Raw genomic sequence first — 23888 nt, 5'->3', positions numbered from 1 at the left:
ATTGGCTAGGATGGCACTAACCAGGGGTGCCGACCAAAGGGGGGCACCACCCGGCAGTGCCACCAGTAGCAAAGGGGTGGACAAGTCCCTCGGCCCCACAAGTGTAGGGCAGACTGCAGTGAGAGCAGTCTGCCCTTCTCAGTTTACAAACATGCAGCTGCCAGCGGCGGCTGTGTGTTTGTAATAGCAGCCAGCTAATGAGAGTCAGCCTGACTCTCATTAGCTGCTGCGTCATCTGCGGAGGGAGCCGGCTGGAGTTCACTAATGAGCTCCGTCTTCCAGCTCCCTCTGCAGCATGTGATGGGAGAGACGTCATGATGTATGATGTCTCTCTCATGCAGGAGAAGAGCAGGCGCAACTGAGCGGACAGTGGTGGCCGCGTCAGGAGCGATGATCAGGTAAGTTTTTTTTTTTTTTCTGTGTGTGTGTGTGTAGGGGGGTGTACTGAAATAGGGGGTGACCACTCTGTATAGGTTGGCCACTACTGGGAGCTCTCTATAGGGGAGGCCACTACTGGGGTCACTCTATAGGGGTGGCCACTATTGGGGGCACTGAAATAAGGGTTGGCCACTTCTGGGGGCACTTTATGGGGGGGTGCCTGCTACTGGGGGCTCTGTATATGGGTAGCCACTACTAGGGACAATTTTGGGGGGTGGCCACTACTGGGGGCACTGTATAGGGGTGGCCACTACTGGGGGCACTGTATAGGGGTGGCCACTAATGGGGGCACTGTATAGGGGTGGCCACTACTGGGGGCACTGTATAGGGGTGGCCACTATGGGGGGTAATTTAGGGGGGTGGTCACTACTGGTGGCACTGTATAGGGGGGAAACTCTACTGGTGGCACTGTATAGGGGGACTACTAATGGGGGCAATGCATCATAGGGAGATTGCTACTGGAGGGTTACTACTGGGGGCACTGCATAGGGGGGGTCGCCAGTCCATTACATTGCCAGGGGCGCTTGGATCCCTAAGTACACCCCTGCAGGCTGTGTTTGAAAAATTACAGTTGGGAGCTGATTGGCTGGTGGTTTATCACTCTCCAGTTTATCACTTTTCAGAGCTTAGTACATCTGGCCCCTAGTCTTTTTTAAAAGAGTCAGCTACAATGGGCCATAGTTGCAGCCAAATAGTTAATTTTCCTTTTGGCCTTGTTCCGAGTACATATTTGGATGACCCTCTGTGACTTCTGCCATGCACGTGCATGACTCAACTCATGAAAACATCTTCATAACCACAGGAACTAAAGCAATTTCAGAATAGCCAGAGAATAAATACTATAAGTGTTACCAGCTCATCTATTACTGACACATGTAATTATGGCAGCTCAGAAAATGTAGACTGGCAAATATCAACCACTGAACCTGCATAAGTTAAATGTATAGTAATTAAATTAATCAAGTGTTAGACATTTAAAAAATAAGAATACAATTATAAACAATTATATAAAATCATTGTATGAACATGTTGATGTGATTGCTCATAAAAACCACCAGGACACTTATTGCGGAAGTAAAAGCAAATGTAAACAATCTATAGGAGCTGGATTACTTTTTATTCATATATAACAATAAAAAGTGTTTAATGAATGTAATGAAGTATACTATATGTCTATTTATACTACATTGCTATGAGTCAGATTTTCTAGACATTTAGGGACTCGGTGGTTTATGTACTAAGGGCCCGATTCAGCAAGGATCGCAATTGCAACTGCGTATTCAGATTGAGAGATTGTTAGCCATTGCGCATGCGTACAAGTCACACTGCTCTTGTGTGGCGATGGCACTGTGATCACCAGGGGCGGATTGGGCTTTACTGTCTGTGGGATAAATCCCGGTGGGCCGATTGGTTATGGGGCCGCTTGTCATTTGAGGCCCAGCCCGGCTGCCTGTCAGTACTGCCTGCGCGGCTGCGCCTGAGCCTCTCTCGTGAGAAGAGAGGCCAGCGGCTAACGTTCTATCAAGGCCCCACCCAGCGTACAGTAGGCGTCATACTCCACGACACCATCGAGGAGTGAGTGGGGGTGAGTCTGTCAGCCTGATCATCTCCTCTCCACTCTCCCCTCCCCAGGCTGTGAAGTGTCAAGTTTAAGTTTCATTTCACAGCCTGGGGAGGGTGTAGAATGGAGAGGAGAAAAACGGGGCTGGCTGCAGTCCAGTGGGAGATGATCTGTCTGTGGGGGATGGGGGGTCTGATATACTAGGGGTGGGGGAGATGAATCATGATCTGTCTGTGGGGGAGGAGGGTCTGCTATACTTGGGGCAGGGGAGATGATGATCTGTCTGTGGGGAAGGGGGGCTCTGCTATACTAGGGATGGGGGAGATGATGACCTGTCTGTGGGGAGGTGGGCTCTGCTATACTAGGGGCGGGGGTGGTGATGATCCATCTGTGGGGGAGGTGGAGTGTACTATACTAGGGTCAGGGGAGATGATCTGTCTGGGGGAGAGGGGGTCTGCTATACTAGGGGCGGGGGAGATGATCTGTCTGTGGGGGAGGGGGAGTGTGCTATACTAGTGGTGGGGGAGATGATCTGTATGGGGGAGAGGGGGTCTACTTTATTAGGGCTGGGGGAGATGATGATCTGTCTGTGGGGAGGGGGGTATGTGCTAAGGGGAGATGATCTGTGTGTGAGAAAGAAGGGCTATCCTGTGCTAGGGCAGGATGATGGCGCTGTGGAGGCGCAGGATGATGGCGCCTGGGAGACGCAGGAGGATGATACTGTGGGGAGACACAGGCGGATGGTGCCAGAGAGAATTGGGGGTGGCACTGGATATGCACTGGGGGATAGCTCTGAAGAAACACATGAAAGGGGATGGGCTGGAGACACACCAAGGTGATGGTGCTGGAGTCACACATATAGGATGGTAGGAACACTGGTACTATTAGAAGAAAACACTGGGGCACAGTAATCATCAGTAAGATAACAATTCTAATGAGACCATGTTCTAATGCAAATAGAACCAAATGAGCAAATATATTTTATTAATATAAAATTGTTCAATACAGGAAACTCCCATTTTGTCCTTCCCCAAAACATCTGTTTCTATGTATTATCTGTTGCATGATGATGACATTGGCTTTATTGCTACACAAATAGGCAGCTTCCGGACCATGTGATCTCAGCATGAATAGTGATCACTGACTCAAGAAACTCCCTGTCCAAGAAGGATCAATTTATTCAGAGGTTCCCTGCTGCAGAGAAATCATATAGGTAAGAAAATACTCATTCACATGCTCACTGTGCTTATTCACTGGAGAGAGGGATTGGGGGCATGGCTATCATCTCCTGCAGCTGTGGGCATGCCCCTACCATGAAATAATGGGGGGAGTGGCTTGTGGGCATGGCATTTCTCATTAGTACTCACTGCTTGCGACAGGACTTGCAAATTCTGAGACAGGCCAGACCTGCTGCAATTCTGCGAAACAGCCAGATGTGCGTCGATGTTACTGATGAATATGCAGAAGTGCAAGGTATTACGGATGTGAGAAAGCAGCAGTGGTCGTCTCTATGCTGGCTGTGATGGGGCAAGCATTAGCATATTTTCGCAGATGAGTTGCGTGCGTAATCGCAGCTGCGATCCTTGCTGAATCAGGCCTTAAGTCTTGGAGAGAGAGAGAGTGGACCGAGATAAAGTACCAACCAATCAGGTCCTATCACTTTTATAATGCAGCCTGTAAAATGGCAGTTAGGAGCTGATTGGTTGGTACTTTATCTCAGTCCAATTTATCTCTCTCCAAGGCTTAGTACATAGACCCCCGTATGTACTAATTGCCAGGATTCAAACTTGATCATTACAATTTCTTATTGCCGCTATTCACGGCAATAAGAAATTATACTGTACATTGTACTATTCAACACATGCAAGGTCTGAAGCTCCAAAAAAAAGCCCGTCCCTGAGATGGGTAAGAAGTGAAATGATCACAATAGTGATCATTTCACTTCTCGTTTAGGGTTCTGCGCATGTGCGGTCTGATGACTACGCTTGTGCAGCGGCCATTGACCGGGAGGTTACCAGAGGAACCCTCTAGTGGTGATTTATGCAATCAGTAGCCCATAGGCTTCAGTAGCTAAGACTATTTTCAGATAGTGTTAGCTACCAGGGCCAAACTCCAGAATGCTTGGTAAATCGGACAGCTTTGCAGCGGCTGCAGTCGGAAGTGGAAGGACCACGGCAGATATGGATACAGATATAGAGCTATATACTGCAGTCCCTCCTCTATATATTTGGGGTATCCTAAATATTTGTGGTTACCCCCGAAATATTATCTGATAAATAGGCTCATACTGTATTTTGTGATTAGCTTTTGCTTGTAGGTTTTGTTTAATATCATAGGCAAAAGCACTGAGGCAGTGGGACACTTACTGTAGAACTACTGCTAAACTTTCTGCTTTCTTTGTCTAAATAAGCAAAATGTATAACTAATAAACACAAGTGTGATAACCTGTAGGTGCAGCCACAATGAAAGAATGGAAGGTTGTACTGTAATTTAACCAATACTCACATTAGTGGGATGTAGACAGCATCCCGGCACACTCAATGCCGGTGGCCAGAATACCTGCACCTGAATCTCGATGGCTGTGATCCCAAAGGTGAGTATTATGGTTAGGGTTTGGCACTAGGGGTAGGAGTAAAGCTGGCCACACACTAGACCAACTTACATCCAACCAGCCAACTAGTTGATTGGTTGGAATTAAAATCTGGTAAGGTATGAGAGGAAATGACAATCAGCAATTTGCTCCCAAATGCGGGAATAGGACAAATAATGTTGTTTGAACAAATTATTTAGATCAAACATTTAACAAACTTGTTTGAACAACAATTTTCATCTGTTTTCTGGTATTTAGGAGCAAATTGCTGATCATCAGTTACTCCCATACGTTACCAGATTTTCATTCCAACCAATCAACTAGTTGGATGGTTGGATGAAGGCTGGTCTAGTGTGTGGCCAGCTTAAGGGTTAGGCACTAGCGGGAGGGTTAGGGTTAGGCTGCGAGAGGGGAGGTTAGGGTTAGCCTGTGGGGGGGAGGGTTAGGCTGCGGGAGGGGAGGTTTGGGTTAGCCTGTGGGGGGGAGGGTTAGGCTGCGGGAGGGGAGATTAGGGTTAGACTGCAGGAGCTGAGGGTTAGGCTGTGTGAAAGGTGCGTTAAAGTAAGAGGTAGGGTTACAATACTTGCATCAGGATTTCCAATATTCGGGATTACGCATTCTGAGATTCTACCGCCAGCGTTATCAGCACAAATATAACATATACAAACCATTAGCATAAGGTAGTAAATCAGGCTTACGTGGCTGCCCACAACTACAACCACTTTTGCGTTCATGTCAGAAAAACCATCTAGAAGAATACTATTCAGCACTCTGCAGAATTTAAAGGGGCCAATGCAGGATTTCACGCATCAGTCACATTGAGATAAAGGTGCATACTCATCAGTTGAACAGATCTATGGAGCTGGACTGCCCCATCCATCTGGCACGCGGAGAGGTGACTGAGGCACGTGTGGTTCAGAATTGCCCAATATTGGTCATAATTGCATCAGTTCAACCCTGGAGCTTGCACAGTGCTAATAATGGAAAGATCCATCTGCAAAACAGAGTTGCGTTCAATTAAGAACAACTCCAAAGTCTGACATGGTGTTGTTGGGTTAGAAAAGGACTAGGGACATACAGTAAAGCCTTTTTTAATGATTTTCCTCTGTAAGTCACTTAAAAATCATATTGTGTATAAATATAGATCTGGTGAATAAAAATGTACAGTTTAAACATCTGAATAAATCCTATCTTTAGACTAAGCCAGAATCTTACTTGCACTGATTTATGTGGCATCTGTTTGTATGGGTCAATTACTCCAATAGATTTTTATTTATTTATTTATTACCAGTTATTTATATAGCGCACCCATAATCCACAGCACTTATAGACACTATTTGGCCTTTCACATCAGTCCCTGCCCCAGTGGAGCTTACAATCTATATTCCCTACCACATGTACACGCACACACACAGTAGGGTTACTTTTGTTGGGAACCAATTAACCTACTAGTATATTTTTGAAGTGTGTGAGAAAACAGGAGCACCCAGAGGAAACCCAGACCAGGGCCGCAACTAGGGGTGGGCTAGAGGTGCACGTGCACCGGGTGCCAGATTGTAGGGGGTGAAAAAAGCTGACTCAAGGTGGCTTGGCGGCTGCAGACTCAGAAAATGGCCATCCAAAAATGGCCACCGCCAAAGAGGAGACAAATGCTAGAGGTCTTTACTAGCAAGGGGGGTTTATGCTCATTGCCAGGGGGTTTATGCCAGCCGTCCGCATGGACGAGCAAGGACAAACTTAAGGTAGAAGAAGGGAGGGGGCGCAAAATTGCTGCCTTGCACCGGGTGACAGATATCCTAGTTTCGGCCCTGCCCAGACAAGCACAGGGAGAATATACAAACTCCACACAGTTAGGGCTGTAGTGGGAATTGAACCCATTACCTCAGTGCTGTGAGGCAGTAATGCTAGCCATTACACCGTCTGTATATCTGTAACAGTGCATATCAGAGAGTGTTTATTTAGACAAGATAGGATCAGTTGAAAAGTAGTGTAATGCTATGTGGCGCTCAAAATGCTAGACGTACATGGTTCCAAATGATGTCAAAATAGTAAATTAATATTATTTTATTTTAGTAAGAAGAAGAAATATTCCACAATAAGAATAATCAACTCCCGGGAGTATAAAAATAAATAGATAAAAGCATTAACGCACATATCAATAAAAAAATTAAAGACATAATAAACACAGACAGATCTTTCACATAATAAGAAAATATACACTGTTGAAAAATTAATGTTGATACTTTGTAGGGAATCACAAAAATAACCAAAGTAACAATTTAGGGAATATCAGTCCAGAAACACAGAAATGGAAATAGTTCTCAATCAATGGTCCTTTAAAGCGCACTAAAGGACATGATGTAATAACATAGGCCCTCATTCAGAGCCGTTCGCTATTTGCGTTCGTTCGTTCAAAAACAAGGGGTGGCTATTCAAATAAACCGTTCGCACATTGCAGTCTGTTCACACCTCTAAGTCTGAACGAGCGAGCAAAACATACGCTCGTTTATTTATTAAAAACGCCCCCTGGCCGCTCGCACCATACGTCATGTCCGCTATTTATTAGATTAATCGAGTACATCGAACAGGATATGAACTGCTCGCTATTTTTGTGGTTGGTTTTTTCAACCGCTATTTTGCGAGCAGTTCTGAGTTAAAAATAACCCAGTGACGTGGTCAATGACGCTGCTGTATTAATTATGCACACCCATAAAACGCCCGTTTTGACCTTTAAGCACGCCTGCGTTCTGATCTCCACTCCCCGTTTTCAAGCACCTTCCCCTGTTACCACCCACATACGCCTCATTCTGTCACTCAAAATAGCAGGCACTCGCTATATTGCGTACAAACGATTTTCAGCCACACTGACTGGTTCGCGCATGCGTACTAAAAACCGTACGCATGCGCAGATGTGCGAACATCGCTCGGAACGAGCGTACTGCCGCTAGCGAGTGGCTCTGAATGAGGGCCATAGTCAGTTGTATACTAGACTCCGTAATAAGTGCTGAGATGATGATATCACATCTGTGTGAGGTAAATTATATAGGTGTATGTAGATGAAACGGTATCCACATTCCTATACAATAATATTAAATTACTATTTTGACATCATTTGGGACCATGTACTTCTAGTATTTAAAGTGCCACATAGCATTACACTACTTTTCAATTGTTTTTCTATTGTGGAGATAGGCATTCTCCACGTGTTAGTGCTGGTCGGCTGCTAGAGATACTTGATTTAATCAAATCCAGGTGTCCCAATAAGGTAATGTCTAAATCCCCTACACGGAGAGGACCCTGATCAGCCAGTGTCCAGCGTCATTCCCTGCCATCCAAGTGGGCATAGAGGGGGAATATAACCATGTGGCGAGCGCAGCGAGCTCGCGAGGGGACAACAAACTTGTTTAAGTGGGGACAAAGTACTTCGGTAGATGGCTGTCATGGGCAGGAACTGCACTTCCACCCTCACTCACGACACTTCCAGGTCCCTAGCACGAAGGGGAAAAACAGCCAACCGTCCCAATAAGCACAAGGTTAATTTGTATTTCTTTTCAAGATAGGATCAGTGCTAGCAATATGGTAATACTTTAAAATGACAGCTTTGACATTCCCAGATGTAATGTTGCAAGTAGTCTTGTACAATTATCAGAGTCCTTTTGTAACATCTGATCTCTAGATTATGTACACAATTATCATGTCACTGTCAGATACTTTATGTGCTTCAATATTATTTTATGATATCCTCTTCCACAATATCTTTGTACCATCTCTAGAATTGACAGTTTCTATAAAGCAATGTGAACTACTACCCTTGTGAGTTAGGAAGAAGAGAGGTAAGTGAGCACTGTTCAAAAACATTTAGGAAATAGGAATTTGATAGATGAAGTTAAGTGGTGCATATTATATACTGATTCACAAAGATTGCAATAGTAAGAGGGCTTAGTGGGCTACAAGTTCCAGTCATACAGGAATATTGCCAGCAATTTTGGCCAGAAGTCAGAGGTATGTCTTTGTATGGAAAGAATACATGTAAATTGTGTTTGAATTGTGTAGATGGTTGCTAGGTAGGTAGTATTGCTTAAGGAAGTTAAGAGAGTGGTACTGGAAATTGATAAGTTTGCCAGATGAAGTGAGCTTTCAGGGAAAGCTTGGAAGGTTTCCTAGCTAAAGGAAAGTCTCGTACTGTCGTGATGTAAGATATTATTTTTGATAGTCAATTTCCTAAATAACTTGGTTGTAAGCCCATGTTCCATCTTATATACCATTACATCCCCCCAAAACAATAATAAACTGTAAATTAAAGGAAACTGTATCTTACCAGAGATGGCATTGTGGTTATCAATCAACCCAAAATAAATCTGCACAAGAACCTAATTTATAACAATCTATTCCCCTCTTATTATCTCTATCAATTCATCTTATAAGGGAAGGTGCAACTAAGAATAAAAAACATCATATCAACACAGAAAAAAGAAGCAAGTATTCTTATTATGGAAACACTCAGATTATATAATTGTATACAGTAGTTCCACATCTATTACCAGGATTCTGGCAATACCTTATCCTAAAACTTAACGTTTATTGTCTTGGTTAAAATAAAGGCGAAATTTAAATCGTGATCAATCGTGACAACTATTTAGTGTCCAGATTGGACAATAGTTGTCACTTTATTTATTTGATCACAATTTACATTTCGCCTTTCTTTTAACCAACACAATAAACGTTAAGTTTTTGGATAAGGTATTGCCAGAATCCTGGTAATAGATGTGGAACTATAAACTTATATAATCTGAGTGTGCCCATAATAAAAATACTTGCTTCTTTTTTCTGTTTTGTGGTTATCAATGTAGGTAAAGGTAACACTTAATTACTCATCCAAATCCAAAACAGGAAAAAAGGTGGTCAATATAGCATAAAAATAAAAAAATAAACTCTGAAAACATAAGCAACTGCTCTTGTGACTGAATAGATATGAATCCCCACATCTATGTCCTAAATTCCACATATATAAACACATTTTAAATAAAGTACATATATGTGGGGATTCACATCCATTTAGCCATAAGAGCAGTAATTAGTTCTTTTTTCTTTTTATGCTACAGTATATTGAGCACCTTTCTTAGATTTGGATGTGTAATCATTCACTTTACCATATATATATATACATGGTGATCAGCCACAAGGTCGTGCAGTGAGGTCACCTAGCTGGGGGTCCATCTCTAGGCCTCCTGTGCCCCCAATTAATCCAGCTCTGGTCTAAAGGATGTGTGAGAGAAATAGATTCACAAACAAATATGAAAATGTTAATTATCTAAAATATACTTTATATTTAACATCTATCCGTTACTAATCATTATGTAAAGTTTTAATATTTTTTAGCAGTATATACTGTTATATGAGGATCCATGCAATATTCATCTAAAGAGCATAACTTTTAATCCTATCATGTAAAATTGAAACAAAAAAACTTTGTATTCTTAAGAATGAACTGTAGTAAGAAATATGTTTCTATATATACATTAGTTCTAGTTGTTCCAATGTGAGAAATATTTGCAAAGCTTGTTCTCTGCAGTCAAGATGATCAAGGGCAGAGCCCTAACTAGACATTTTGGTGCCCTGTGCCAGAAAGAGCATTGGCGCCCCCCTCACTTTTCAAAGAGACATAATGCACCCAAAAAAGGGCCATGGCCTCATGGGGAAGGGCCAGGGAAGAGATAGGAGAGGCCAGGATATGCTGGGGATGAAATAAGAGGAAGCTACATGCAAGAATGATAATAAATAGAATTTTGACAGGCCCAAACAGCACCCCCTGACCTGTGGTGCCCTGTGCGATGGCACCGGCCGCACTACCCTAGCTACAGCCCTGATCAAGGGCCTCATACTCAGATCATTATACGCCGCCATTGCAGACTGCACTCTCCACATCTCAGAAAGTAAAAACAGAAAACAATTTAGCTCCACTTTTTAAAATGTGGCAGATGGAGATGGACCTCTTTTCAACAACTGACTTATCAAAAACTTTCTACAAGGAGGCTGGAGACTCATTAGTATTCTCCGGTAAAGTTTATAATCAGTGGTTGAGAAAAACACGCAAAGCTGATCTTGAGAAATCCAGGATTCCTAACTAACACAAAGTTTTGCACCTTTAAACAATGAACTTGAGTCTTAAGTTCATGTCAGAATATGAATTGCGAAATCCCTTCCTCAAACTGATCATTTGACTTCTATCTATAACCCTTCTCTTAGTACTTCCACCTCTGTCTATTTGAAAGTGGATGTTTCACTCCTCCATATTACCAGGTAAATATATTCACTAACACATGTGGAGAAACTAATATTTCGCCATTGTAAATTAATTGTGTGACTCACATGTTGATTATAAATGAACTCATTCCAAACTGAAACTTGTCTGTTTTAGATCCAGCAAAGTATTAAGCAGCTTCACATATATGAAGTTGCAAAACTAGATAGTACACTCACCGTTTAATAAAGTTTAGATTTACCAATTTGTCAGGGATGGTTGTACAAATCTGTGATGAGGAAGGAAACATAAGGAAAGAAACAGTCTCCCAGAACAATTTGTTTCAGATTCTTGTACAAATCTGTGATGAGCAAAGGCGGGTATTCACTACCCGATTAAACAAAGCGATTGAACGATAACGACATCGTTATCGTTCAATCGCTTGTTAATTGGGCACAAATCAGGCAGTTTAATGTAAAAAATTACCAGCGATGCACGCACTTGCTGGTCGTTTTTGACATCTATCATTGCCCGAACATGCTGGTCAATCTGCCGATAATGACATATTGGCCATAATCGGGGATGAGGGAGGGTGCCTACACTGAACGACTGATCGTTCAGTGTAGGCACAGCACAGACTGTGAAACGACTGCATGATTATGACATGTTTCACAGTCTGCTAGTTTATACGCAACTTAAGGAAACATAAGGAAAAGATACAGTCTAACAGAAAATGTAATGTGATCCCATATTATCATGTAGAATTATATAACTACAGTCGAAAAAAAGCCTTTTCAATCTGTACTATTGTTACAGGAATACAAATAACATGGTGACCTTGGAACACTTCTCAATTAAAAGTATTTATTCTCAATTTTATCTGGCCTTTAATAGCTCTCATCCAAAGCAAATAGATGTGTTGGATGGGGAAAATTGGTCCTCTGCTGTCTGTGTACTTTATTTATTTGGGAAGAAATATGATATTCCTTCACTGGGATCCACCAATTTCTGTACTACTGTATGTTATATATAAAATGAATTGGTCCGTTTGTTTGTCTATCTGTCCAGTTATGCATTCGAACACCCCTGCACTGATTGGGATGAAAAACCAATGTGTGGTGGTCCATATGGATCCTGGCCAAGTTTCTGGAGGGTTAGGGTCCTGGTTGGACCTCTGATTGGTGTATGCTGGGAAGAAATTTGACCCAGGGAGCCTGTTCTGAGCCTTCCACTGGATGGATTTGGAAGAAAACTTCACAGAGTTATAATATTGGATCCCAGAAGACATACTAGGGGGTTGAAGTCCTAGTGGACCTCCCATTGGTGTATGATGGGCAGAAATTAGACCCGGGGATGCTGGGCAGAACTTTGACCTGGGGAGCCTGTTCTGGGACTTCCACTGGATAGATCTGCATGAAAACTTCACAGAGGGGTGGCAATTGGTCTTAGATGCCTATTGTAGTGATTGGGGTCCAAGTCAGACCTCACAGCAGATTGGGCTGGGCAGATCTTTGACCCAGGGAGCCTGTTTGGACCCAGGGAGCCTGTTCTAAGCCTTCCACTGGATAGATTTGGATGAAAACTTCACAGAGTGATAACAATGGATCACAGAAGACATACTAAGGAGTGGAGGTCTTTGTTAGGCCTCCTGTTGGTGTATGCTGAGCAGAACTTTGACCTGGGGATGCTAGGCAGAACTTTGACCCAAGGAGTCTTTTTTGGGCCTTTCAATGGATGGATTTGGGTGAAAACTTCACAGATGGGTGGCAAATTGAGTATTTGGTGTCCCTGTTGGACCTCAGAGCATAGTGTGCTGGGCAGAACATTGAAAAGCACTACAGCCTTGCAGCTGTGGACTGAGCGCTAGACTAAAGCCACCAAAAAAAACAAAAATAACAAAAGTAAAAAAAAAACAAAAGTAAAAAAATAAAAATATATAGTTTTTTTATATAAATGGGGGTTGGGGAAGGGTAATCAAGTAAAAAGAATTGAAGTAACAAAAGGTAGAAATAAGGATAGGAAGGGTTAAGGCTGGGGATTGGAATAGAAAGAGTGAAAAGCTAGAGAATTAAAAACAATGGGTCATGTGACCACAATGGTTATAGCCTCTTAGGGACTGGTTGGGGGGGCCAATTGCTGGTGTGGTACAGCATTCTGGAAGTACTGTCCCTAACTTACCCATGCAGAAGAGGGGGCCACACAAGGGCAGAAGTCAAGGCAACTGGCCCAGATACCACATAATTCCCGGCATCTGATGTCATCAGTTCCCACCACAGCAAAAGCATTACTGCTTCCTTGAAAGACATCGCCCTGCAGAGGAAAAAGCTGTCCTAGCCCAGTATAGGGTAAGTTAGGGACAGCACTTCCACAACACTGGACCATACCAGCAACTGCCCCCCCCCAACCAGTCCCTAAGAGGCTATAACCATTGTGGTCATATGACCCAGTGTTTTTAATTCTCTGGCTTTTCACTCTTTCTATTCCCATCCCCAGCTTTAACCCTTCCCTATCCTTATTTCTACCTTTTGTTACTTAAATTATTTTTACTTGATTACTCTTCCCCCACCCCCGTTTATATATAAAAAAAAAAAAACTATATATATATTTTTTTTGTAACTTTTTTTTTTTTTTTGGTGGCTTTAGTCTAGCTCTCAGTCCACAGCTGCAAGGCTGTAGTGCTTTTTAATTTAACATTCATCACTGAGCTGCTACATAGAAACTTCAAGTGTGGCTCGCTATCTATATATTTGGGCAGATCATTGACTCAGGAAGCCAGCTCTGGGCCTTCAACTGAATGGATTTGGATGACATCACATAAGAAAACTTAATAACTTGAAGATACACCCCTGCACAAATTGGGATGAAACCATTGTGAGGTGGTCCAGTTCGATCCTGGACGAGTTCTAGGGGGATAAGGGTACCTGTTGGACCTCGCGTTGGTGTACACTGAACAGAAATCTGACCTGGGAGCCTGTTCTTAGCCTTCCACATAATGGATTTGGATGAAAACTTCACAGAGTGGTAAAATTGGATCCCAGAAGACATATTAGGAGGTTGAGGTCCTGGTTGGACCTCCCATTGGTGTATGCTGGGCCGAACTTTGATCTGGAGAGCCTATTTTGTGCTTTCCACTGGATGGATTTGAATTAAATCTTCATAGGGGGTACCAATAGTTCTGGGATGCCTAATGGAGTGGTTGCGATCCTGGTCACACCTCACAGTAGAGTGTGCCAGGCAGAACTTTGAACCAGGGAGCCTATTCTGGGCCTTCCACTGGATGGATTTGGATGACATCACATAATAAACTTAATAACTTGAAGATTTGAACCTGGGTACTTCAGCTAGTACAGTATATGTAGAAAAGGAGATTTGAAAATGAGAACTACTACTCTATACTTTCCAGAAAGAGATGTAACACAAGCCCAGATAAAGAAGTGCCTTTTATTAGTCTATTCCTGTGCCATGTGTGCGTAGTCCTATGAAAATTAGTTGACATAATTCCATTGAGAGGAACGAAAGGAGCTATCATGACTCCATCAGATTAATTAATGAAGTCATCTATATACAGATCATAATAGCTTAAGTTAATTCCAGATCAATTTGCTAAATGTGATATGCCAAGGTATTTCCAACTCTGAGATATTTGCACTGTGACACATCCAACATTGTTTATCAGCTGTATCATCAGACCACAAAAGATATATAAAGAAGCTATTTCCTATATTCAAGAGTTTGAGATATTGGTATACTACATCTTAAAAGCAGAGGACTGTATGATTTACACAATGTTGAGAGGTTCTGGCTTTAGGAAAAAGGGGTTTTGTCTCCTGCTCCTTTTCTTGTTTAAACCAGGTGAGGTTGGACCTTGGGATCCTACTGTGTTATGATGTAAATGCTGCATTACATGTAGTTTTAATTCAAGATATTATTATTATTATTATTATTATTATTATTATTATTATTATTATTAATTACTATTAGTAGTAGTAAATGTATTATTATTATTATTATTATTATTATTATTATTATTATTATTATTATTATTATTAGTAGTAGTAGAAGTAGTAGTAGTAGTAGTAGTAGTAGTAGTAGTAGTAGCAGCAGCAGTAGTAGTAGTAATATGTTTATTATTACAGAGTAGTAGTAATATTATTTTATTGGCACAGTAGTAGTAGTAGAAATAATGTTTTTATTAGTACAGTAGAAGTAGTAGTACTAGTAGTAATATTATATTTTTATTAGTATAGTAGTGTTAGTAATATTATATTTATTAGTACAGTTGTAGCAGTAATAATATTCTTTTTATTAGTACAATAGCAGTAGTAGTACTTTTATTATTACAGAAGTAGTAGTGATATTATTTTTATTACAGGTTGAGTCTCCCATATCCAAATATTCCGAAATACGGAATATTCCGAAATACGGAATATTTTTTGCCTGATTTAGATAGTGAAAACTTTGATTTTTGATGGTTCAATGTACACAAACTTGTTTAAGGCACAAAATTATCAAAAATAAAGTATAAAATGACCTATAGGCTGTGTGTATAAGGTGTATATGAAACATAAATAAATTTCATGTATGTACACAAACCTAGTTTGAGCCACAAAATTATTGAAAATATTGTATAAAATTTCCTTTAGGCTGTGTGTATAAGGTGTATATGAACCATAAATGCATTCTGTGTTTAAATTTGGGTCCTACTCCTAAGACATTGAATATTGTGTTATCCAAAATACCCCTGGTCCCAAGCACTTTGGATATGGGAGACTCAACCTGTAGTACATTAGTAGTAGTAGTAGTATTTTTAGCAGTAGTAGTAGTAGCAGCAGCACAAATATTATTCTGTTTATAAACTTGATTGAGAATCAGTTTCATGGTGTCATAGCATTGACTGGGAAAATTAACAAATTAATTAATGATATAGAATTTTTTTTTTAGAATTAATAATACATAGCTCAGTAATTGTATTTACCCACATAATATAAGCTTATATAAATAGTATGACTTGTATATATTATAATGCAATTAGACAATCTGATATTAAGATAACAAGGAATATTGTAGTAAGTGAAAACTTGGCTATGAATTTAAATTAGTGATCAGAAATATACAATGTCTACTTTCTAAAGAAGAGAAAATATAAAATCTTATCACAAAAAGCAATGTCTTTATGGAGTGTCAATATTAAGTTTATTTAATTTAACAATAATATAATAATATAATCAAGCACAATGTAATTTTGTTATGCTTCACAGACATAAGTAAAAAATCTAAAAAGAGCAATTTCAATAAAAAAAACCTCTATATTGTATTTATGGTAACAGCAGAAACAGTGTTAGAGACACCTTTTGGGGTTTCACATTTTGGCTCTATATGCCTATAATATATTTTTTCAAAACTATAAGAAAATAATTGTATATTTTGCTATACCACATAGCCATATGGTGGTGAGCTAGAGTCATCTGCTCATTGTTTATTTATTGCACACTATTCTAGGACAGTTCCTATATTAAGGCTCCCATAGTTTACTAGCTGGTATACCCAGCGTTGCCTGGGTTGAAGAATGGATCTTGAAGTACATCTGCAGCCTTAATTTTTGACATTATCCTCTTCTATAACCCCATTCCATTGATTCTGAAAAGGACCCTGCTGTTTGCCAACATGGTTTTAGCCCTGAAAAGGACCTTTCTATCCATTTATATGTGCTTGGAGAAAATGAGTAACTGTCAGTGCAGGTGCAGTGTGATAGTTGAACCTCCGACTCACTACTCTTCCATTGGAGCTCTGCCTGCCCCCTACTGGTGCATATCAGCCTGTGCCTTCGGATTAATACAGTTTTAGACACTGCAAGGACACTGTGAAGATAGGGCAGCGCCAGACTGTAGCTGTCAATAGTGACAGCTACACCGGGCCGAACGGTCAGGCGATCTGACCATTCATACATGGCCCAGGCTATCGGCGCTGCTATCTTGTAGATAGCAGTGCCGATAATGACAGGGGCGCATAGTGCGCTGATACCGCTTCAGGGATTCTTACATCTCCCCCACTGTATAGTAAGTGCAGAATTTACTGCAAAAACATTATTCGTTGACATATATCATACATGATTGAATGTTGTAAGAGTGAGAGAAAGAGAGATCATGGGTGACAAAGAGATGTTGTGCTGGACTATGCTTTAGAAAGGCGTATAGATCGATAAAATGAGAGAGTAAGGAAGAGAAAAGAAGAGAGAGGGATAAAGAGATAGGATAGGAAGAGAGTGAGAGAGATAGAGAGAGAGAGAGAGAGAGAGAGAAAGAGAGAGAGAGAGAAAGAGAGAGAGAGAGAAAGAGAGGGGTGGGTGTAGAGGGTGTGTGAGGGAGAAAGAGAAAAGAAGAGAGGTCAGCAAGAAAGATAAATCATGGATGATAAATAGTAGCAAGGATGGACTAGGCATTATGCAGATTTATAAACAAGAGAATGGTTTTTATTTTATTTTATGTTATTTATGTATATACACACACAGTATTTCATTAACTTAAAATATCCCATTTGAATGTTACTGATTTCTAATTTGTTTTGAGCCCCCCCCCCCCCTCTTCATGGTTGCTGCACACTTTATAAATGGAAGCTCAGGAAGGATTGCCCTATACAAAGGATAGAGGCCACCTACAGCCTAGATACCCCAGGATAGGTATATTGTGCACAGGACATCCCACTTATATGCATGCTGACACACAAGGTATATTGTTTGTTTAAGAATTCCGGAGGTTCTTTTGTTTTCACATAGAAGACAGATATGTAGAGCGAGAGAACGTGAGACAAATGGAATGGGGAATACTATAGGAAGAGCGAGAGAGAGAGAGAGAGAGAGAAGGAAAGAGAGAGTTAGAGAGGGTAAAATCAAAGTAAAGGACAGTATAAAGCTGGTATCATACCTTTTAGATAGTGCAGCTTCTTGCTGACATTATTACTCTGAAGCATGTGAAGAATCCTGTACAATACCTGCACAAACCCTATCATTATGTAATTTAGGGTGGTACAATCAGTGATTAATGATGTACTGTAAGTGTAAATGATTTAATGTATTTTCTTGTTACAGAAACGCCTAGCATGCAATGGTAATAACAGATACAGTAACAGGACTGATATATTTCTTCATAGTAATTATCAGTGTCTGTAATGACCACTGATAATAGTAATAACCAGCTAGTAGTTTACCTCTACTCAAGGCAGGAATGGGATCACCTATGTAGAGCAGTTTATAATCAAGGCAGATGCCACCTATTTATATACTATAATGTAACTATATAATTATGTAGTTATTTAGCACCGCCAAATTACACAGTGCTGTACAGAGAATGTTTATCTACATCAGTACCTGCACTGTCTGTCTATCTATATAATCTATCTAATCTATCTATCTATCTATCTATCTATCTATCCAGGGGCGTCTCAAGAGAGGAGGGGCCCATGAGCATTCCCGTGCAGGGCCCCCTCCTCTCTCCCCAGGGGCCGGTGGCCGACTGTCACGGCTGGCTAATCACTGGAGCATTAGTAGACTCTGGGCACCAGAGTGTGCCCAGAGTCTACTGCGCATGGGCAGAACACCGGGAAAATGGCTGCGGCCAGACGGACACGCCTCTGTTTTTTTCAGCTGCCAGGACACTGGCATACGGAGACGCCACCCATACCTCCGTCTCCGGCTATCCACACTGTTGGGCTCACAGTGGGTAGTGTAGCTCTCCTCTCTAGATGACAGAGTATCTACACACGGCTTCAGCCTTGAGAGGTAGAACAGACGCCACCCAGCTGTATCTGCTGGGACGCCGGCAAAGAGCTTCATCATACACAGATGATAAGATCCCACTGCTGCCTGATAATTAACACGAATCCCTTGGCTTTTTCTGGTGCACTTGCCTTGGGCTATTATTCATTATTTATTAAACAGGAGTGATACTATGCAAGCAGACTTTTTCGAAAATACTTACTACCTGATCTACTAACGCTTCTTTGAGCTGGATGTGGAATGTGTGCAGCCAATCACACGCTCATATCAGCTGGTAACCGCATGCCGCTTTCTGCTATATTGTCTGTTTATTTATTCTTTGGACCATTTAAGGTGTCACAACAACAATAGGTCTGGGATTCATTTATTTATACTGTACTTTATGACTATATTTGATAGTTTTTTATAATGTATGTTTTTTGGTAGTGACCATTAAAAAACTATTTTACCTCTGTCCAGCGCTCTCCATTTTTTCTTTATCTCTATCTCATATCTATCTATCTATCTATCTATCTATCTATCTATCTATCCATCCATCCATCCATCTTGAGTGTTCTTGTGGAATTCTCCCTATTACTCTTGTTTCACCCAGAATTTCCAGTTCTACTCAAAGATAATTGAGTAGATCGTCAAGTCCCCTGAAGAGTATTCCTTTGATCGTCCGTGGACAGGCAGTGATGGGGAGTCCCAAAGACCTGTATCATTTCCCATTTGTTTTATTCACAGTTGTTTACATGATTAAGAAGTAAAATATAATAATAATAATAATAATAATAATAATATATTTTTGTATCAAATTTTAACTTTACAGGCACAACAAGCCATATACAATAGTGTAAAAATGCAATGTATTTTCTGTTTGCACAAATGTGTCTACATAAATAGAGGCCCAGTGAGTGAAGAGCAGTGGCAGGGAAGTAGATAATACTAGAGTCAAGGGCCAACCAAAAAGACCCTGCAATGCCCATAGCACAGTGTGACAAGGCTCCCTTCAAGGGCACATCTTCGAATAAGACATCGATAGTACTGTACCAAATTGGCTTGGACAGTAACCCCCATTTGTACCGAGGACCTGATTCAGAGCCGCTCGCTGCTGGCGAGCGCTCGCTTTGAATCAGGGCATGTTTTTTTTGTTTGTTTTTTTGTTTTTCTGCTCGCAACTGTGGGAGACCTCCCACAGCTTGTGCGAGTGGGCAGGAGACCGTCGCGATAATTGCGACCATTGGCCTTGCGACGAGACCCTGTGGTAGTGTCTCGGCTACCGCAAGGCCGAGTGGACTTCCTGCTCTAATAGAGCAGGAAGTCCACTACTGACATCACTAGTGATGTCAGTAGGGCCAAACGCCAGGCGTTCCTAAGGGAACGCCTGCGTTTGTGCAGCCACCCCCCTCCCTGTCTACAAAATGGGGCGAGTTGTCCCTCACAATCGACAGCCGCCCCATCTTGTAGCGAGCCCCGGAGCAACTGAATTTCAATTGCTCGTTGGGGCTCGCGCACTCGCATAGCGGACGCGGCGTGTGCGCAGTACAGAAATATTGGGCCGCTTGCGAGTGGCCCTGAATCAGGCCCCAAGTCCTTTTCTAATGAGGTTAATTCATATCTGCAAAACTACATCTATTTTTATACATATGCACCTAGATAATCAGTCCCTAATTTGTAGAATTATGGTCCAACTGGAGATGCACATATTGGAAATAGTGAAAATATCTTATCCCACAAATCCATTAACTACTGTAGGTACATTTATACAAATATATTGTAAGATAATATTTTGCACTTTCAAAGATTATGTTTATTGGGGAGAATTCAATTGTTTTTTAGGGGTCAAGTAATAGGAGTCTATCAGAGCAATGCAATTGTTTGTCTGATAGATGCCCATTAGCTGTGCAGACAAATTTTGTCTCGCAGTCTCCTGCGGTGCAGGAATAAATGTGTGCAAAATCCATAGCTTAGGTGCCCAAACCAGTAGTTTAGATGCCCAAATCAGGAGTTTAGTTTGGTTTAGCTGTTTTGAACATCTGAAACTGGAGCATCGGGCACATTAAACACTAATGGGTGTCTATCGGAGAAACAATTCAATTGCTCTGATAGATGCCTATTAGTTAAGACAGCCAAAAAATAACTGAATTCCTCCCATAGTTTCCTACTGTATCTGAGCAGCTCTTGAATGAGAACTTTGATGTGTTATCTAAATGGGCTCTTTTTTAAAATAAAACCTAAATTAAAATGGATGTTAACTGTCTTTTACATCTATTTTACAGGTTTGGTGGCAGCACAGTCAAACACAACAGGTATGTTCAAAACCTTACATATTTAACATATGACCACCAGGGCAAGGCTGTACCAAGAACTCAAGCATCATGTAAAGTCCAGATTCTCACTGTATACTATATTATGAGCAAAACAAGATTGCATGGATTCATGGGGGCTGGGGGCTAATACGGTGCTTTTATTGCATTGAATAACAAATATCTAACCACTATACACAGATTATCATCCAATTCATTTAGGCGCATCCATCAAATGCAACTGAAGGTGAAATCACCCAATCCTTTAAATTTCCCAGTAAAGTCTTCTGCAGCAGAACCTCATTAAAACTATGCTCTGTTTATGCAGTGGCCCCAGTTAATAAAACTGTCTGTGGCAATGAAGGGATGATGAGGTGGTTTGGCAAAATGTAGATCACTAACCTCCAGTCAGACAGGGCTGCACCAGAATTACATAAATTCTTCTGACCTCAAATTGTTGCACTATAATTGTTTTCATGCTTCAGATGCAGAAAGTGGCTCCATGGTGACCATCAGAATTTTATGTACATCAGTTTTAATTTAGCCAGTTCAATTATTTATTAAAATAAAATGACTTTACCTATCTGTAAACCAAAACATTCAGTTATTGTTATATTATAATTATTTATTTAAAAATGTCTCTTTCTGTATATCCTCATATAAAAACTTCACTGATGTTTTCTTCTCCCTCTATTTGTTTGCACCAACCACTACAGTAACTTCAAATACTGCAGCATCCACTACTACTGCAGCTCCCACTACAACTGTAGCTCCAACTACTACTGCAGAACCAACTACAACAGAAGCTACCACCACAACTGCAGCTCCCACCACAACTGCAGCTCCCACCACAACTGCAGTTCCCACTACTACTGTAGCTCCCACTACAACTGCAGCTCCCACTACTACAGCAGCTCCCACTACAACTGCAGCTCCCACTACTACAGCAGCTCCCACTACTACAGCAGCTCTCACTACTACTGCAGCTCCCACTACAACTGCAGTTCCCACTACTATAGCAGCTCCCACTACAACTGTAGCTCCCACTACAACTGCAGCTCCCACTACTACAGCAGCTCCCGCTACAACTGTAGCTCCCACTACAACTGCAGCTCCCACTACTACAGCAGCTCCCACTACTACAGCAGCTCCCACTACAACTGCAGCTCCCACTACTACAGCAGGTCCAACTACAACTGTAGCTCCAACTACTACTGCAGAACCAACTACAACAGAAGCTACCACCACAACTGCAGCTCTCACCACTACAGCAGCTCTCACTACAACTGCAGTTCCGACTACTACAGCAGCTCCCACTACAACTGCAGCTCCCACTACAACTGCAGCTCCCACTACAACTGCAGCTCCCACTACTACAGCAGCTACCACTACTACAGCAGCTATCACTACTACAGCAGCTCTCACTACTACTGCAGCTCCCACTACTACTGCAGTTCCCACTACTACAGCAGCTCTCACTACAACTGCAGCTCCCACTACTACAGCAGCTCCCACTACAACTGCTGCTCCCACTACAACTGCAGCTCCCACTACTACAGCAGCTCCCACTACAACATCAGCTCCCACTACAACTGCAGCTCTCACTACTACTGCAGTTCCCACTACTACTGCAGCTCCCACTACTACAGCAGCACCCAGTACTACAGCGGCTGCCACTACAACTGCAGCTCCCACTACTACAGCAGCTCCCACTACTACAGCAGCTCCCACTACAACGGCAGCTCCCACTTCTACAGCAGCTCCCACTACAACTGCAGCTCCCACTACTACAGCAGCTCCCACTACAACTGCAGCTCCCACTACTACAGCAGCTCTCACTACAACTGCAGTTCCCACTACAACTGCAGCTCCCACTTCTACAGCAGCTCCCACTTCTACAGCTGCTCCCACTACAACTGCAGCTCCCACTACTACAGCAGCTCCCACTTCTACAGCAGCTCCCACTACAACTGCAGCTCCCACTACCACAGCAGCTCCCACTACAACTGCAGCTCCAACTACTACAGCAGCTTCCACTTCTACAGCAGCTCCCACTACAACTGCAGCTCCCACTACTACAGAAGCTCCCTCTACAACTGCAGCTCCCACTACAACAGCAGCTCCCACTACAACTGCAGTTCCCACAACTACAGCAGCTCCGACTACTACAGCAGCTCCCACTACAACTGCAGCTCCGACTTCTACAGCAGCTCCCACTACAACTGCAGCTCCCACTACTACAGCAGCTCCCACTACAACTGTAGCTCCCACTACAACTGCAGCTCCCACTACAACAGCAGCTCCCACTACAACTGCAGCTCCCACTACTACAGCAGCTCCGACTACTACAGCAGCTCCCACTACAACTGCAGCTCCCACTACTACAGCAGCTCCCACTACTACAGCAGCTCCCACTACAACTTCAGCTCCCACTACTACAGCAGCTCCCACTTCAACTGCAGCTCCCACTACTACAGCAGCTCCCACTACTACAGCAGCTCCCACTACAACTGCAGCTCCCACTACAACTGCAGCTCCCACTACTACAGCAGCTCCCACTACAACAGCAGCTCTCACTACTACTGCAGCTCCCACTACTACAGCAGCTCCCACTACAACTGCAGCTCCCACTACTACGGCAGCTCCCACTACTACAGCAGCTCCCACTACAACTGCAGCTCCCACTTCTACAGCAGCTCCGACTACAACTGCAGCTCCCACTACTACAGCAGCTCCCACTTCTACAGCAGCTCCCACTACAACTGCAGCTCCCACTACTACAGCAGCTCCCACTACAACTGCAGCTCCCACTACTACGGCAGCTCCCACTTCTACAGCAGCTTCCACTACAACTGCAGCTCCCACTACTACAGCAGCTCCCACTACTACAGCAGCTCCCACTACAACTGCAGCTACCACTACTACAGCAGCTCCCACTACAACTGCAGCTCCAACTACAACTACAGCTCCCACTACTACAGCAGCTCCCACTACTACAG

General features: G+C 42.3%; 1 protein-coding gene across 1 annotated transcript in view; it reads left to right on the top strand.

The window, feature by feature from the left end:
* The first annotated feature begins 390 nt into the window (after positions 1 to 390).
* The window catches only part of LOC148502460 (uncharacterized), an 82099-nt gene continuing 58601 nt past the window's right edge, over positions 391 to 23888 (top strand). Inside the window, exons 1-3 of the mRNA XM_088449796.1 lie at positions 391 to 398; positions 20863 to 20963; positions 21606 to 22441. Coding sequence (XP_088305922.1) covers positions 391 to 398; positions 20863 to 20963; positions 21606 to 22441 — 945 coding nt within the window. The remainder of the gene's footprint in view (positions 399 to 20862; positions 20964 to 21605; positions 22442 to 23888) is intronic.

This window comes from Taudactylus pleione, unplaced genomic scaffold (assembly GCF_031769625.1).
Source record: "Taudactylus pleione unplaced genomic scaffold, aTauple2 ptg000496l, whole genome shotgun sequence".
Taxonomy (NCBI): domain Eukaryota; kingdom Metazoa; phylum Chordata; class Amphibia; order Anura; family Myobatrachidae; genus Taudactylus; species Taudactylus pleione.
This window is presented reverse-complemented; position numbering and strand designations above follow the sequence as displayed.